General features: G+C 36.2%; 1 protein-coding gene across 49 annotated transcripts in view; it reads right to left on the bottom strand.

The window, feature by feature from the left end:
• Positions 1-18,724, bottom strand: part of NRXN1 (neurexin 1) — a 1,160,645-nt gene that overhangs the window by 24,966 nt on the left and 1,116,955 nt on the right. For 31 of the 49 annotated variants that reach the window (XM_078349361.1, XM_078349383.1, XM_078349368.1 and 28 more), the window contains one exon: positions 6,834-6,921. In XM_078349361.1, coding sequence (XP_078205487.1) covers positions 6,834-6,921 — 88 coding nt within the window. The remainder of the gene's footprint in view (positions 1-6,833; positions 6,922-18,724) is intronic. The other 18 variants (XM_078349363.1, XM_078349384.1, XM_078349370.1 and 15 more) reach the window with 1 other exon arrangement.

Below are 18,724 nucleotides of genomic sequence, written 5' to 3'. Positions count from 1 at the left end.
CTGGGTCCCTGGCCTTCCATTAGGACATTTGTGATTTCAAATACTGTCTCTGTCCCTTTGATGTGTAAATATCCAGGACTTGGGAGCCATCTCTCTGTAATATAAACAACAAAGAAGATAGCGCTTCTATCTCCTAATTTCTGTGGGAAGGGTAGGAGCCTAACTTTGGTGGGCTCCGTGCTCCAAATTGTAAAACTACCCCCTCTCATAAAAACGGGAGAAAGTTTCCTTACATTTCCTTTGGGTTAAGCTCATTTGCAAGCACAGTTGGTCTCAAATCTATCCATCCCAGCACTTAAACACTCCCCAGACTTTTTGTTTTTGTTTTCAGTGAGTTGAGTTCAGGCTGAACTCTGGCCCACTTCTATTGCAATAGCCTTGACTAAATCTTCCTTGCCTGTTTAACTTCATTCAGCGTAATTTTTATTCTGACATCACTGCCTTCAGAAAAGCAGGGGAAACTGAATAAAAATGATGTGCGATAACTCTCTTTACTTTAACCATGTGCCATTTATTTTTACTCCACTTTTCTGGAGAATTAGATTTATATGGAAAAAAACATTTCCTATACCAGCATGTTGCACAATGAAACCCAGCTAGCCATTAGTTCCCAACTCCAGCTGCCCCAGCCCGCACCTGAATGAAGAGCTGGGTTCTCAGTGCTGACTCTGGCCTGGTACTCAGGAGATACTCTAGATGTTCCCTCAAATGGAACATTCACTGCTACTGTATTTCTGGCTGCAGCTCAAAATCCTTCATTTTACTGCAAAGTGTTGGCTATTATGGGCTAATTAAAGTCACTTTTGAATAATTACATAATAAATAACACACATTTAAATGCAGAACAAAATTATTTTCTAATCAAGTTCTAAAAATATCTAGCAAGATAGTCCTTTAAATGTTTGTGATTACTTAATGAAAAGATGCACCTTGTTCAAGATACATATCTTTATTCCTAATGTGGTTAATGGTATCAATTCAATAGAAATCCCTTGATCTTTTCTCAAAATAGCACACTGAAAAACCACTCAAAATTGCATGGTAATTGCAACAAATTTAGCTTAATGAATAGTAATGCATGTAAGGAAATTTTGCCATCAAATTGAAATTTATGACATGGAATTATTTAAATGCACTTAAAAAAATCAATTCTATATTTGTGAGTTGTCTGAATTTTAGAGGAAAAACCATCTGCATTCTAAGAAACTAAAAGCCCATCTTTTCTAAAGTAGAGAAAACACTAGCTGCCTGTCTCATATTACATGACATAACTTAATCTCTCTGAATCTCCTTAGCTATGACCATGCTTCATGGTTTCATAAAATAATGAAATAAAATAATGTTTGTAGAGGACTAAAAACAATGATGAGCACAGAATAAATCTTCACCAAATACTACTTATTATTGCTATTTATCACTGCTTATATAGTAGGCAACCAACAATTGTCTTTTGAGTGGTTGTACTGATGACCTCAAAAGAGATGCCACAAAAATGGGTGATCCTTTTCTTCCCCTATGACTAACAAGATATTTTATTATTCAATGGAACTTTGCTTTTCCAAGGTTGACAAAAGTTTAATTGATTTGAAAGTAGCCTATTATATCATTAGCTACCCATCTCCCCTTACCACTCAGAGAATTGACAGAATATTCTTAGCACTGTAAATCTAAGAGGAAACTGTCCTTCCCAAACATGAACCCCAGAAAACAAAGCAGGTCCAGTTCTCTTTGTAACAAATGATAAATTACAGTTATTTATCAGGGAACTCCTATAGCAAAGAGGGTCATTATCTTCATTTAAGATCTTGAATATCAACATAAAACTCACCTTTTTCAAACTTCTTTATTTTAAGAAAGGGTTCTATTTGGAAGAGGGCCCCCAAACTAAGAGCTACTGACATGATTAAAGGCCTTCTTGGAACTTAAGTGATTTTGCAGTGTTGCATTTTGTCAATTTACTAAATGGATCTAAAATGTAAAATTTCAAAGACATGATTTACAAAAACTTATATTCATGTGAAAAAAAAAGTCTTGGAAAATATGTGTGTGTGTTTATATATATACATAAATAATAACAAATAGTAATAACAGCAAACACTCAGATAACACTTTTTTTTTAGATGGAGTTTTGCTCTTGTTGCCCAGGCTGGAGTGCAATTGCACAATCTAGGCTCACTGCAACCTCTGCCTCCCAGGTTCAAGCGATTCTCTTGCCTTAGCCTCCTGAGTAGATGGGGATTACAGGTACCCTTGACCATGCCCAGCTAATTTTTTGTATTTTTAGTAGCAATGGGTTGGCAACATGTTGGCAGGGCTGGTCTTGAACTCCTGACCTCAGGTGATCCGCCTGCCTTGGCCTCCCAATGTGCTGGGATTACCCAGCTACCACACCCAGCTATACCACTTATTTTGAGCAAAACATTTTTCTACAACATATTGTTCATATATTAACTCCAACAATACATATCTAGGCTCAGAAAAAAATCACAGAAGGTGCAATTGTTTTTCTGAGAAAATTTGTGAAAAAGGGTTATCTATCTCTCACATGTCTAGGCTTCTTAAGCTGGGCACTTTAGGCCAACAGTGGCATGTAAGCTTGTTAGTAATAGCTGTTTCAGATTTCTACCTGTCCACTAAGAACTGGGGTTCAATTAGCCCTCTGTGATCGTATAGCCAATACTTTGCATTCTGAAGCCCTCCTTTTGTATTCTAAAACTGACTATAGGAATGTGAAGTTATCATCTAGTACTAACCGTGCAGGACACTGTGGCTGTAATCAAGTATAAATGAGTTCCATGTGTTCCCACCCAGGAGGTTGATCCTGATCTAGTTTTAACATGTACAGTCCCTATCAGAATGCCTGAGTAGTTTCATCAGTTGCCCACCATTTTCAGCCAGGAAAAGTAACAGCATTATGTAAAAGGGAAAGTTGTTTGGAATATTCTTTTTGTATAAATGAATCGGTGGAAAAACCACCATTTATGTTCTACTTTATGCCAGACATTGCAATAAATGCCTTCAATATATTAATTAATATAGAACTGAATGTAAAAACTTTATATTTTTGCTCCCAGAGTTTAGCAAAGCAGTGGGTGTATAGTGACACTCAATACTTGATCACTGATGAAGGTGACAACCCACCAAATATATAACTTCTCTGTTCATTAAGGGTTCTGAGTGGAACCACAAGGTAATCCTAATTTATTAAACATTTGATAAAAAGGGATCAAGAAGATGCTAAATGTTTCCTGTTTGTTCCATTAATAGCTTTAGGAAGGTACCAAAGTAAGGAACATGGGACATTTTCAGAGAAAAAGCCATTTTTTTGAAGGTGGGGGGGTCAGAATGATTAGAAATCTTAAGTAAATACTTAGGAAGAATGAGGTACCCAGAAGAGATGGCAACACACATATAAACATAACTTTGCATCTCCTTACAAAGATTTGCTTTCACTAGCTCAAGGACTAGCAAATGTGCATAGAAGATGTATCTGTTTCAGAATATTTACCTTAATATGTTAGTTTTATAAAAAGCCAGTATCCCAAAATATAGCCTGCTAATATGCTAAATAATTTTTATCAAGATATTTCTAACATCTAATAGCAACAGCTACAATTATCCAATGTCTAATAACAGCAGCAGCTACAATTATTGTCTATATTATTTTATGTTTGCATTCAAGATGAATTGCAAGCAGGAAAGAGAGATGTAAGAAAACCAGTACATTAGGAAACCATGACCTGCAGGAGGAGCAGACTATAATGAAACATTCTTCAGATTTAAACAGGATTCAAAACAAAAACGAAAAGAAAAACACAACCTGTCTTCCAAGAAAAAAGTTGCAAAATAGAAAAGCATCGTATAAATTAAGAAATTTATTAGAAGCTGTCACATAAATAGAAATAATTTCTGCAAAAAGACCCACCTCCATAGGAAGCATTAAAGACAGGCATGAAAAAAAAAAATAAAGAGTTGGACAGAAAAAGCAAATGTAGAAAGAGATTTAACTTTAGAAACTGACAGAGAAACAAGCTTGGCATACATTATCAAGACCAGGGGAGATAGATCACAGGACAGTTTTACAGTGAATGATCCCATTAACACAAAAGAATCTGAAGTTCTTGTTTTAGCAGGAACTGATGAATTGAAAACTAAGGAGTGAGGAAGGAGACACTGAAGGAGAGGACAAAAACTAAACCAGGCTTGGTACAAGAGCGTTAAAGAAGCTGTCAGTAGATAGAGTCAGTAGCTGGTGTGTTTTGCGTTTTCAGCAACAGACTTCGGTGCAGTAGAAAAGAATTGAAATTTACGGAACAAGTCCATGCAGGCAGCAAGACAAATAGGCTTTCTGCTCCGTGGAGTTAACCTTCTTGTGGGGAGATTCAAGCTACACATTAATGAATGAATAACAAATAGATAAGTAAACATGATTCTCTCAGATAGTGATAGTGTGGTAAAGAAAATGAAGGCAGAAAGATTCCCTGCAGTATGGCTGTTAATAAGCTGTTATCACTTTCCATTGTGTCATTGTGTTATATTTAACAAAGCAGACAAAGTCAGGTGAACAACATCGAGAAGACGATGACAAAATGGTTCACCCCCCCATTTTCTCTCCTTTCCTCTATCTTCTTCCTCCACTACCTTGTTCTTAAGTCTAGTGTCACCACAGCAAAGGACAGTAAACTAGTCTATGGGGAATGGTTAATCAGACCTGTAAGCAATGGCTCGAAGAACTGGATCATTCAGCTGAGCTCAAGAAGAAAAGAAAAAGTGACAATTTTAAGTGTAATTAGTTACCATGATTCACTAGGTATTCAAGGTAGAAATTCTGCAAGAAGAATATGATAGCCCATACATAGGCAGTAAAAGAGGGATTCAGCAAGTGCTATAATTATGAAGAACTTCAACAGTTTTCATCGCTATATTAATAGTGTGTTAAATACTGAAAAAATTGACTACCCTCAAAAAAACACTAACTGGGAAAACAAAATCCATGCTAGAGGATCTCAGAGAAAATGAGATAGAAAAAGGAATGTCCTGGTGCAAAAGATGAACACTAGGAATGTTGGGCATGTGAGCACAGAAGAAATGGGGAAATTTGAGGGTAAGAAAGCCAGAGAGATGGGACTGATATAATGACAGAAAAGTAATAGCAATGACTTTCTTGTACGGTTGCTAACTAACAGAGAGATTAAGCCTCCCAATGAAAACAAAGGCGAGATCTTAGCAAAGGGGCCTAGGGTAGTGCCATGATGTGACTGTATCTTTCATGACAACCAAGAGGGAATGATTGCAGAGGTCAGTGAGCTGGGGGAATTGAATGGATGATTGTGAGAGAGCCGGTGGTGAATGACAGATGTTTCTGGGGGCTGAGGGTCCTGATTGGCACTGTGGAGCCTAGAGGAAAGAGGACCAGAGCATATCCAGCCTGGACTCCCGTGCCCTCTCCTGTTGCGAGGTGACTGCTGAGCTCTTCTTATTCCCTGGGCTTCAGCAGCTGCTCTCTACGTGCTAGAGTCAGTAGTTACAATCAGTGGGGAAGCGATACTCAAACCAAGATGCACAATACACATCCCAGTTTACTCTAAAGAGCAGATTTACTCTAAAGTGGTACTCTTCACAAGAATGCAAATTAGTTACTTTCTTGTGACATGAAATTCTCCTGGGATTCTAGCTGACGTCAATAGAGGTGACACCACTGGCAGAGAGTGGTTAGTCCATATCCACCTCACTGATTTTGTTAATGCAAATGAGAGGATATTATTATTTTGAGATAAAGCCTCACTCTATTGCCTAGGCTAAAGAGCAGTGGTGTAATCTCAGTTGACTGCAACCCCTGCCTCCCAGGTTCAAGCAATTCTGCCTCACCCTCCTGAGTAGCTGGGATTACAGGGGCAAATCACTACCCATGGCTAATTTTTGTACTTTTGGTAAAGACAGGATTCGCCGTGTTGGCCAGGCTGGTCTCAAACTCCTGACCTCAAAGTGATCTGCCTGCCTCATCTTCCCAAAGTGCTGGGATTACAGGAGTGAACCACCATGACCAGTGAAGAATATTATTGAATTTAAACACTACTTTCTAAAAAAAAAAAAGTACCTAATGGAAATGAGCCTAACACTTGAGATTATGAGTATTTAGGCTACGATGAATCTAGGCTATGATTCATTCATGTTTGAAGGTCCACAGCCACCACTTAATGGTATAAGGGCTGTATGGTAATAGAATTTATGTGTTAGTCACATCAGAAGATGCAAACATCATGAAGAAGTAAAATGCTTCAGCTTGAATTTTAGGGAAACAGGGCAAGACTAAAATATTTCTCTATTAAATATATCAAGGGCTCTGCCTACTGTTTGTTTTACTACTGCCATAATGCTCTCACTTCCAAAACTCAGAAATATATTACTTAAGGTAATTTGCTGGCAGAGTGAGTGGTGGGGGCTTTTTGTCATAGAAAGGTCAAATAATTTTGCACAATGCGCTGCAATTTTTTGGCTTTATGATTTTACCGTGAGTGACCCAAGGGAAAGCCCATTATACTGTTAGACACAAAAATTATGTTGTGAGCTAATGGAAAGTGATCAATGAGGTAGCAGCTCTGTGTGCTGTGCCCACTGCTTTTTCTGAAATACATAATCTTGGTGTGTTTTTAATTTTTTTCAAAAACTGTGGAAAAATTTATCTATGTAAAAAGCAAGGGTCCTCATTTTACAATAAGCCATTGTATAGTAGGGTAACCTTCTAGACATAAATGTAAGGCCCTTCTAAGGAATATAACATGCAACAAAGATTTACAGTAAAGCCAAGGAAGTAAGAAAAAAAGTCGACTAACCTAACCCACCTGAGCTCGGCTCACAGGGGTCAATGTCCTCATCATCGCTGGGACACTCTGCTGAGGCCACGAGGATGTCGTCTGTGGTCTGCAAAAGAATCACATTCAGTAGATTAATTTAAAGACTCCTAACCGATTCTCTAATCTTTGTCTCACTGCTAAGTGAAACACAATTTGTTTATTAGAAACCAAATTCCGTATTTCCCTTTCTAACGACACAGAACTTACATTTTAGATCTTTCATAGAAGTATCTGCCTATTGATGAAAACTTGATTACACCTTAGTTTACATGAGGATGTAGAAATGGTGACAGCCAACTTGTAGATACCTAACCACTCAAATGCAGATAGAAGCTGTACACAGTATCACACAGAGGTTTAAAACAACCTGGCAGAAACAGATGATTTGAAATTTATTACAGCCTGGAGTGCTACAATGTATGCATCAGTGAGCTTTATGTAGTCCTTGTGCTTGGTTTCCTAAAAGCAGAATAGCCATAACCTTTTACATTCACGACTACATAGAATTTGATGAATCTTTGAGATATAGCTTGTTATTATAGGGAATACAGATTAAGTAAAGAATTAGATCTTTCACTGGTAAAAGGCAAGGAAATATAATCCATTTATGACACTTTTTCATTTTCATTAAGACGTCACACTTGAAGCTCATTTTTATAACGTTCAGATAGCAGGTATTGTTTTCCCATTGTCCCTCATCATTATGGTTTCATAATAAATGAAAAGTGTATTCGAAGTGGGGGAGGAGAAGAGGTGACAGTTTTCTTTGTGACATTCTAGTTGCTTTATTGCATTTATAGCAAAAAAGGTAAGTATCACTGTAATAAAAAGCAGAGCGTGTAAATCCTAGCAGTTAGTCACATCATCAGCACAATGACAAGCACTAAAGGTTGTTCTTTATCGCCACTTGCAAGCTGCAGTAAATTCAGTATACATATTGCATGGAATTTGTAAGGCTTACATCAGAGTTGGGTACTACTAAGGCAAAACAGAGAACCCAAGGTAAACAAATAAAAATATCTTCATTATATCTACTAAGGACTAAAGAGATTAGACTTGTTCAAACAGTACTCAGAACTGCAACATTTAAAAGTGGAATTAAAATAATATAGGTCTTCAAAGAAAAAGCAGAAATAGGATATGAGCACTTAATATTAAAGGAGCACCTTTAATATTGTCTCAGACTAAAGTATAACTAAGTTTTATGAAAGTTGTGGCAAGAGGCAATGCACTTTTACAGAAAGTATTAATCTTAAAAATCTTTCAAGTGTCTTTAAGAACAAAGAATTTGTTCAGATGCTAATGCTTCACAATATAACTTTAAATAAACAGAAACCTTTCAATAGTATTTGAGGTAGTTTCACGTTATTCTGCTCTTAATTCTTCTGAGACAATTGGGAGCCTTTCTAAATTCATGCATTTTGCTGCTCCTGTTTTAGAAAGGGAAACTCAAAATACTGGTTTTCCTGGAAGTGTAATTTTTTTTAATTATTGAATTTATTGACAGTTATTCATAATATTCTCACTTTTTATTCTTCTATGTTTGTGGCATTTGTAGTGCTAACTCCCCTTTCATTCCTGGTATTTCATAATGTGTGGGTTTTTCTTTTTTTAATTATACTTGGAGTTCTGGGATACATGTGCGGAACGTGCAGGTTTGTTACATAGGTATACACGTGCCATGGTGGTTTGCTGCACCCATCAACCCATCATCTACGTTACGTATTTCTACTAATGCTATCTCTCCCTTAGACCTCTACCTGATGATAGGCCCCAATATGTCATGTTCCCCTCACTGTGTCCCTGTGCACTCATTGTTCAACTCCCACTTATGAGTGAAAACCTGTGGTGTCTGGTTTTCTGTTCCTGTGTTAGTTTGCTAAGAATTGTTTCCAGCTTCAACCATGTCCCTGCAGGGGACATGAACTCATCATTTTTTATGGCTGCATAGTATTCCATGGTATATATGTACCACATTTTCTTTATCCAGTCTATCATTGATGGGCATTTGGGTTGGTTCCAAGTCTTTCTATTGTGAGAGTGGAGTGCTGCAATAAATTTGCATATACCTGTGTTTTTATAGTAGAATGATTGATAATACTTTGGGTATATACCCAGAAATGGGATTGCTGGATCAAAGGTATTTCTGGTTCTAGATCTTTGAAGAATTACCACACTGTCTTCCACAATGGTTGAACTAATTTATATTCCCACCAACAGTGTAAGAGCATTCCAGTTTCTCCATATCCTCTCCAGCATGTGTTGTTTCCTGACTTTTTAATGTTCGCCATTCTAATTGACATGAGATGGTACCTCATTGCGGTTTTGATTTGCATTTCTCTAATGACCAGTGATAATAAGCTGTTTTTTCATATGTTTGTTGGCTGCATAAATGCCCTCTTTTGAGAAGTGTCTGTTCATAGCCTTCACCCACTTTTTGAGGGGGTTGTTTTTTTTCTTGTTAAGTTCCTTGTAGATTCTGGATATTAGCCCTTTGTCAGATGGATCGATTGCAAAAATTTTCCCCCATTCTGTAGGTTGCCTGTTCATTCTGATGATAGTTTCTTTTACTGTGAAGAAGCTCTTTAGTTTAAGTAGATCCCATTTGTCAATTTTGGCTTTTGTTGCCATTGCTTTTGGTGTTTTATTCATGAAGTCTTTGCCCATTCCTATGTCCTGAATGGTATTGCCTATGTTTTCTTCTAGGGATTTTATGTTTTCAGGTTTTATGTTCCAGTCTTTAATCCATCTTGAGTTAGTTTTTGTATAAGGTATAAGGAAAGGGTCCAGTTTCAGTTTTCTGCACATGGCTAACCATTTTTTCCCAACAACATTTATTAAATAGGGAATCCTTTCCTCTTTGCTTGTCTTTGTCTGGTTTGTCAAAGATCAGATGGTCTTCTCAGAATTAGAAAATGAAACTACTTTGAATTTCATATGGAACCAAAAAAGAGCCCATGTAGCCAAGACAATCCTATGCAAAAAGAACAAAACTGGAGGCATGATGCTAGCTGACTTCAAACTATACTACAAGACTACAGTAACCAAAACAGCATGCATGGTACTGGTACCAACTCTGATATATAGATCAATGGAACAGAACAGAGACCTCTGTGTAACTCTTAATGTCAGTGAAAACTGTTAGCGATTGGCATAATAATCATGTAGGTACCTTTTTTAAAAGAAAGCTTTAAAGGCAAAGACCCGTTCTCCTTTTGGCGTGACTACATCTTGCTGGATAATATCCAAACAGACTTGATAATGATGAGTTATTGGATTATGTCGTCTTGCCAGTCAATTGCTCCAGTTTGCTCCAGAGCAGATAATCAGCTCTTTTCCTGTCACCAACATCTAGTGGAAAGCTACTTTTATTCTCAATTTCAAATTAATTTCAAGGATACAGGAAAATTCCTCATTTTCTTTGAGGAATTTAAAATATGTTGATGAAACCAATATAGTTTTGTTGTTCCTATTGGTGTTTTATTCTTGTTAGAGGGAGGAGGATGTAAATAAATGTAAATAAATTCTTTAAACCAATGGCTATCACATCAGCAGTAATACTGCCCCTTTCCGTCCTCCACCTGGAGGGCAATTGGAATTGGGAGGTCTTGCTACTATTGATGTCTACTGTTGACTGCTAAACATTCTTTTTCCTCCTCCTCCTCTTTTTTTTCTTTTGTAGAGACAGGGTCTCAACTCAGTCTCACCATGTTACCCAGGCTGATCTAGAACTCTTGGCCTCAAGCAGTACTCCTACCTCGGCCTCCTGAAGTACTGGGATTATAGGAATGAGCTACCACACCATGCCTAAATATTATAAGATACACATGACAGCTTGAAAACAACAAAGAATAATCTAACCTAAAATGTCAATAATGCCAAAGTTGAGAATTCCTGCTCAAAACATTTAAAAACAGTTCTGTGCCTTAATTTTCTTCTAAAAAAAATGGATAGCATAATAGTATCTATTGTTACAAGGATTAAATTAGTACATGAAAAATACCTAGAAGGGGACCACATTGTAAATATTAAAACTTTCAGTATTATTATCAACATTTTCTTCAATATTTCATGTTACACCAATTGAATGTTTTGTACTATATTTATAAATATAGATATTAAACTGAAACTTGTACATATGAATTATTCTTGAGGGCTCATGTTAGAATTTGTATCAAATTACAGTAACTATATGGTATTTTGTTCAACTAAGTACCATCTTTTCCTGTCTAGGTTCAAACTCTGACCTCTTCAAAGGCATATATCAAATATAAACTTTAAAAACTGCTTCTTAAAAAGATTCATGGCTACAACTGTGTGACTCAGTGGGCAGTGTTTCATGCAGACGAAATTATTTGGGCAATACGAGCAAGGCTTTGTTTTAAAAGCTGACCTATTTTCTTTCGGAACAACCCTACAGCAGCCAGAAAGTGAGAATGTTCTCAGTGTTACCTTCCGCAAAACACAATTTCTAAAATAACAAAAGATGTCATACAATGGTACTTCCTATAGCCCTCCTACAGTAGAAAAAGAATAACTACAAATGTGACCTTTTTTAAAACTATGTTTTACTTTTTAATATAATTTTCCTTGTATCATGAAATACACTCTTGATTTTCATATATATTTTTCCTTCAGAAATTAAAAACCAGCAACAATCTTGAGAATAAAAGACCTCAAATCAATAAACGGCTTGGAAAAAATCATCATCACAGTATGAAAAATCAGGAAGTAGCTCAAGTTTAGGGAAAAGAAATCAAATTTCACTTTGGAGGCTGAATTAACTGCACAGTTTTCTAGCCAAAGCTGTGTCATTTTAATTTAATTCACTGTGTTTGGAGCTGCCTCTCTGTGACTTGCTGTTGAGAGAGTGGTAGAAAGAAACTCAAATATATCACATTAATCAGTTCTATTCTTTAGTATCCTTTCCTGTTGTTTATAACCTTTTTGAGAAAAGAGACAACCTGCTGAAAAAGAGTGTGTTCAAGCAGAAGCATTAGGTTTACATAACAGTCCATTTCGATGAGTTTCTCTAACTGTGCATTTAACCACCCACAGGTGAAAGTGCTATGCTGATCTTCCCTAATTCAGACTAGCCTGTACATGCACATGGTAAGCATCACTTCTTGTTTAGAATGTCTACTAAAATTTAGGTCTCTATACTTTTAGGGAGAAAATGATTTGAATAGAGTTCAAGAAATAAAGGCTCTAAAACTTAATCCATCATGTTCTATATTTGAACATGAATATTTTGTAGGATGTAAGAAATATGTAATCAGGTTGAGGGTAAAAAGAATGTTTGTAATGCCTGGTAGGAGGGTAGACCAACTGATTTAAAACTCACGGATATTACAAAGAGAGCGCATTTGGTTGACTGGAATTTAGAGAAACACAGATGTATTTTTGTTATTTTTTTCTCACTTATAGAAAACCTTTTATTTTTCAACATCATTAATGGTGGAATTTTCTGTATATGCACTTGCTGTCACTTTTAAAAGTATAGCCTAATTGTATAACTATGTGATAAAAATATATGAGGAAAGCATGAATAAATCCAGTATGTAATATTATATCCCTGCTAATAATAGCATTCCAAGACTTTATTCCTATGGTAAACAGCTTTCCTGAACACTAATATATTCTAATGGAGAGGTTTACAGAAAACTATACTATAAAGGCAAATGTGCTTTGTAAAGAAAAGAGCAAGTTCCAATTGTAAAATAGGATGTTCATTGTCAGTATGTGATCCTCACAAACCCTTGTTTTATTCTAAAATTTTAATTGAAACTTTATTTCTAAAACCAATAGTGTATCCTGTTGTACATCTATATTGTCTCAAACAATGACATGAGTATTATATAACATTAGTTAGCCTACTGTGTAACTGTTATGACTGATATTTAGACCGCATTAATAGCAACAATTAATGGGTCGAGTACGGTGTTGGCTGAAATATGGTGTCTTTGGTTAACTGATGGACACTAGTTCTTGTACTTTTCTCTATGCACTGCTGCTCTGGAAGAGAGAGCTCTCAAGTGTGGCTTTCATGACTGAATCTAATAGTTTCACTATAAAATATTTATCACTAGGCAAGGTTCCTTGAAAAAAAAATTAACAGGACAGTGGCTCAAGCCTGTAATCCCAGCACTGTGGGAGGCTGAGGCGGGTGGATCATGAGGTCAAGAGATCGAGACCATCCTGGTCAACATGGTGAAACCCCGTCTCTACTAAAAATACAAAAAATTAGCTGGGCATGGTAGCGCGTGCCTGTAATCCCAGGTACTCAGGAGGCTGAGGCAGGAGAATTGCCTGAACCCAGGAGGCAGAGGTTGCGGTGAGGCGAGATTGCACCATTGCACTCCAGTCTGGGTAACAAGAGCGAAACTCCGTCTCAAAAAAAAAAAAAAAAAATTAACAGGATTCAGAATTAGTATCACAAATTCCCAAGTAAGGTCCAACCCATTGCACTGAAAACCTATGGAGCAAGAAGTTTCTAGGAGGTAAGGGAAGTCACAATTCTCACCAAGAAGAAAAACTGCAGAAAAATAATCATTTTCTGATATGTATATAGGTATATAATTCCCAATTTCCAATCTATTTGATTAAATCAAACCAGTAAAGAAATGAATCAAATTGGTGGTTTCAGATAATCACCAATCCTATTAAAGGTACAAGAGGAATTTAGAGACTGCCTAGATCTTATTCTTGTCTCCACTGTCTCAGTGAAGTTGCCTCAGTTGACATCATAAAGATGTCAAATTCATGGCTCACTATTTAATAAACATAAAAATTATAAACTGAAATCCAGTATGTGGAGGATGAATTTTACCTCCAGCACATGAATAACAAAGATAGTGAGACCCAATTATTCAACAATGAATACAAAGTGCCTCATATATGCATAGCATTTTCTGATAGGCATAAAATATGCTCAGTACATATCAAGGTATAATTGGTGGTTCCGACATGCAAATAATTTATTGTTCTCTCTCTGTTCTGAGGCAGATGAACAAATAACTCTTTAATACAAATAACAATGATGTTAATTCAAATAGCTTATTTTTCTCAGAATGGAACAATGTTCCTATATCTAGTACTTCATTTAAAATTCATCAACAGCATCCTTATCTGGAATGCAGATGCAGGTACTATTATTCAGAGTTAAGTGTCTGCTAAAAAAAATACTCATCTATACACTCATTTACCCAATCTGTACGTGGGAACACTGGCTTTCATGAATATGTAGGGCAAAGCTCAAATATCCCTGAAAACAGCCACTTTCACATTTCTTTAATGTTCTTTCCCAATTGATACCCTAGGCTATTACAAAAAATGACCATAAATCAGCTGTCTGCTTGGGAAAAAGGCAGACTTGAAAGACACTAAATTTTCTTCCATTTTTTTTTCAGCTGTTTAAAATGTATGCAGTAGTTCCAGAACCATCAAAGTGGGTTTGAGCAGAAGAACTCTGTCATGGTAAAGAAATCACATCTTACTCAATCTAACGTCCATTTTTATGTACATTTGATACTGGTTATCCTAACAGGCAAAACTCAAAGGGAAATATAGGAATGTGGAAATAACGTTACAAAAATACACTTGAAGTGAATTATCAGGAAAAGAATAGAATCAACTTTTTTACTAATCAGGAAATAACATCATTTTAGCAAACTTATTCAAAATGGAAAACCTACAAATAGGAAACCTGCTGTCAGGGAACTTAAAATTAAATTTATCTTTAAAAAGAACCATGTTTCGGCCGGGCGTGGTGGCTCAAGCCTGTAATCCCAGCACTTTGGGAGGCCGAGGCGGGTGGATCACCAGGTCAACAGATCGAGACCATCTTGGTCAACATGGTGAAACCCCGTCTCTACTAAAATTACAAAAAATTAGCTGGGCACGGTGGTGCGTGCCTGTAATCTCAGCTGCTTGGGAGGCTGAGGCAGGAGAATTGCCTGAACCCAGGAGGCGGAGATTGCGGTGAGCCGAGATCGCGCCATTGCACTCCAGCCTGGGTAACAAGAGCGAAACTCCGTCTCAAAAAAAAAAAAAAAAAAAAAAAAAAAAAAGAACCATGTTTCTTTTTACTATTTCTTTAAGCTACTGATAACCTCTATGCTCATTGCATTTCCATTTTTAGCCAAGGCAATGTCGGAGGACTGGCAAAATAATATGAAGTTTATACTTTCAGGAAGCCATTGAACAATCTATTTCTGAATTCTCACTAATCAGAATTTGGGGATGTAAGACCTCCAGAGACTGCTGACAATGGAGTACAGGTGCTGAAATGAGTGATTGACTGTGTTTCCCGTCTGTTGGTTTTGCTTTTGGACAATGTACTTTCTAAAATAATGTTGGTCATTTCCAAATTAAATAATTACTGACAGATGTTTAGAAAAGTAAATGTAGGCTTCCAGTTGTATCAGTATGAATATCTAGTCTTATGATGGATTAGTCACACAGGTTGAAATGAAAACTAGGGTTCTACCTGAATCAATATGACTATCTACTCCTATTAATGAACTGATGGAATAATTAATACATTAATTAGTTGCACAAGTTGAAATCAAAATCCTTTTTGGTAGAGAGGCCAAAATAAAAACAGACTTTACAATTGTAAAATGCCCATGATGGATAATTTCAAGTAGCATGACTCCAAAATCCAAGCTTTCTTTGTTGCCATGTTAGGGAATGAAAACATGCTTTAGTAAAGCAGTCATATATCTTTTTGTACTGAGCCAGGTCTTACAGATCATTAATCTAAGCTCTTCCTTTTACCTATTGAGAAATTAAAAATAGAGAATTAATTTTTTTGCAACAGTTATACTGCTGGTTAATGGCAAATCTGTGAGATTAGCCGACACCCAGTAGACTATGTTTATCTATTATCCCAGAGGACTTCTATTCATCCATTCATCTACCTGTCCATCCATCCATCCATCCATCCATCCATCCATCCGTCCGTCCATCCATCCAAAACCATCTTGTGCTCTACTAAATTTAATGTGATTTACAAAGATATGTGTTAAAATAAGTGAAAAGTTGCAAAGGTAGAGTACTGGATTTTAGATAAGTAACCACTCAAATCATCCTGAAGATATACACACAGACAGGAGTTGCATAGTTACAGCTACTGCACCATTTGATATTGCAACACATCACTTAACACTAAGAGGGGAGCACAATTAATGCTAGAGTTCAAATTTTAAAAATCCTATTATAGAAATTCAAATATTGACATAATTACAGTTATTTTGAAATGGAGTTAACCAGAAAGTTCTTTACTTGTGGCAATATTTTCTTAAATTATTGTTTTAAAGACCTTAAATACCATGCCCTCCATCTCTGTACCTAAATGCATAATTTTTTTGGTGACAGAATAAAATGCAAATTATTGAATCTTTTTCTGTCATTTTATCCCTTTGACTTAAAACACTGCAGGCTATGTTGGCTACAAAATTAACTCAGTGAACTCTCTGCTCTCTTCTCATTAAGCCACTGATGAAAATCTTTCCAACTTCCAAGGTCTCCCTTATTAACGACTGTCTTTACAACATAAGTGCTAATGAGATATTCATCTTTGTTTCTCTCACACAACTATCATTAGAGTTCTGTCAGATTACTTTTTATTACATCTTGGGAATAAGTACATGAAAGTGATCATTTACTAGCCACATTGGTGGTTTCTCCAAAAACAATTAAACATGTATTGATCTTCAGTCTTATTAACGCGATGACCTTAGAATTGAAGGTTCAAGATCAAAGATGTAGAAGAAGCCATATTTACCTTTGGATAAACAGCCAGTTATAAAACAAACTTTTCTCTGCTACTGGGTGGTACTATGACCAGTATCACCTTGATACACTTTAACTTGGGGATATATAAGAACTCACATCCCACACGATGCTTGGAGTATAGAACAGCAAGAATCATGGATGTGGCTGGAAATGAATTAGTTAACAGAAAGTGTATTTTCTGATTTTGATTTGATTCATGAGTTGAACACATGCAAGGTTCAGTACTGAGTGCCCCCAAATAAGCCAATATCTGAGCAGTACTGCTATGCTTGTATCTATCCGGTGGTGATTGAGAGTAAACATTATCTGGCTCAGATGTCACAATGTTACCTTGTTCATGTGCTGGAGGATCCAGTGTTTTCTAGTTCTAGTTAAACTGAAACTCCAAGCTTCTACACTTGACTCCTGCACTCCTTAGGGTGCACATTGGCTCATTAGTACATGTTTAAGATGTTGTACTGCTGAAACACCTCAGTTTAATTTATACTATGGTGATCAAAAATGCAAAATAAATACTATTCCAGAATTCAAGTCTCAGTTTTGGTTTTCATGAGCAGTACACATCATCTTGGACTGGTTTCTGTGTTCTAAACATAACATATGAATATATATATTATACATTTAAACATATGTATCTGTATATGTAACTAATTGTGTCTCACAGGATGTTAAGGGAGTCAAACTTGATATGTGTGAAGACATGGTGGAAAGTATAAAAGTGCTCATGATGTGGTCTTTATATAAATTATTACAGAGAAGAAATGGACACAGGGAGGGAAGCGTCACACAAGGGGGCCTGTCTCAGGGTGGGGGACAAGAAGAGGGAGAGCATTAGGACAAATATCTAATGCATGCAGGGCTTAAAACTTAGATGATGGGTTTATAGGGGCAACAAATCACCATGGCACATGTATACCTAGGTAACAAACATGCACGTTCTGCACACATATCCCAGAACTTAATAAAATGAAAAATATTATTATAACTAATAAGAAATTATTTATGTCCCTCACATGACACTATAAAGGAGAGCTCTGGATAGTTCTTGAAGTGGGCAGCCAAATGTCCATTTAACTGAAAACATTTTATTTTCATGTCCTGAAGTCCTCTTGTTCCTCAGTTGAATAAGATCTGTATCTCTCACTTACACTAGCCCCTCACATAGATGCTGTTATTGGGCTGCTGCTTATTATGCCAGCATTGGATTCATTGCAGCATTGCTTATTTAGGGCATATGTGTGGATCTGACTAGTACCAAACAATGCTAATAAAAGGAGAGAAAGAAAAAGTGGGGGGCGGAGCGAGACACTGATTCCCTAAGTGTAATTCATGCATGACAATGCTCCTTACAATAGGAGTGGTTGTATTTGTAGTTATAATATGATGTTGCCAATGGTTTGTCTTCTATGTGAATTAATAATATGCTAATCAACTTCCGTAAGAAAATAAGCAATATTTTCTTAGTGCATTAGACTAGTGGACGTAATTGCCTTTCCAAATCATCTTGATCTAAAAGCATGAAGACTGCTTAGTGATATGTTTTATTTTATTTCATATGCTGCTTTTGGGCAGAGTTTGTGTTTTATGCCCCAAGGACATTGACACAGGAATTCACTAGAGTTGATTTAAAATGACATAATCACTCAAAAACCTGGTTTATATTCTTAAAACATCTGCATGAATAAAAGTATTTTTTGAAAATAATTATGCTATGAAAAATAATCATGAAAATATAATTTTGTTACAATTGAGGGATTCATCTTGACCTTAAAAATAGAAGAAATATTATACATGACACTTGAATTTGCTAGAATCATCGCATTTTAAATAATGTACTTCTTGATGGTCCTCTACTCTAAGCTCACTACATTTTTTGTTATGAAAAAGTATGATTGTTCCAATTGCTCATTTATACCAGCTAATTAAAATTTTAATATAAAAGTGAGCAAGTACAGATTAATTTTTAGGTATACAACTCTTAAGAGTAGGATATGAGAATGGTGGCAAAATCTTTTTCAAAAATTTTGTCTGCCTTATAACATCTCTAGAAGTGACAATAAAACTTTCTATCT

Source organism: Callithrix jacchus, chromosome 14 (genome assembly GCF_049354715.1).
Source record: "Callithrix jacchus isolate 240 chromosome 14, calJac240_pri, whole genome shotgun sequence".
Taxonomy (NCBI): Eukaryota; Metazoa; Chordata; class Mammalia; order Primates; family Cebidae; genus Callithrix; species Callithrix jacchus.
Note: the sequence above shows the minus strand (reverse complement) of the source record. Positions and strands in the feature narration are given on the sequence as shown.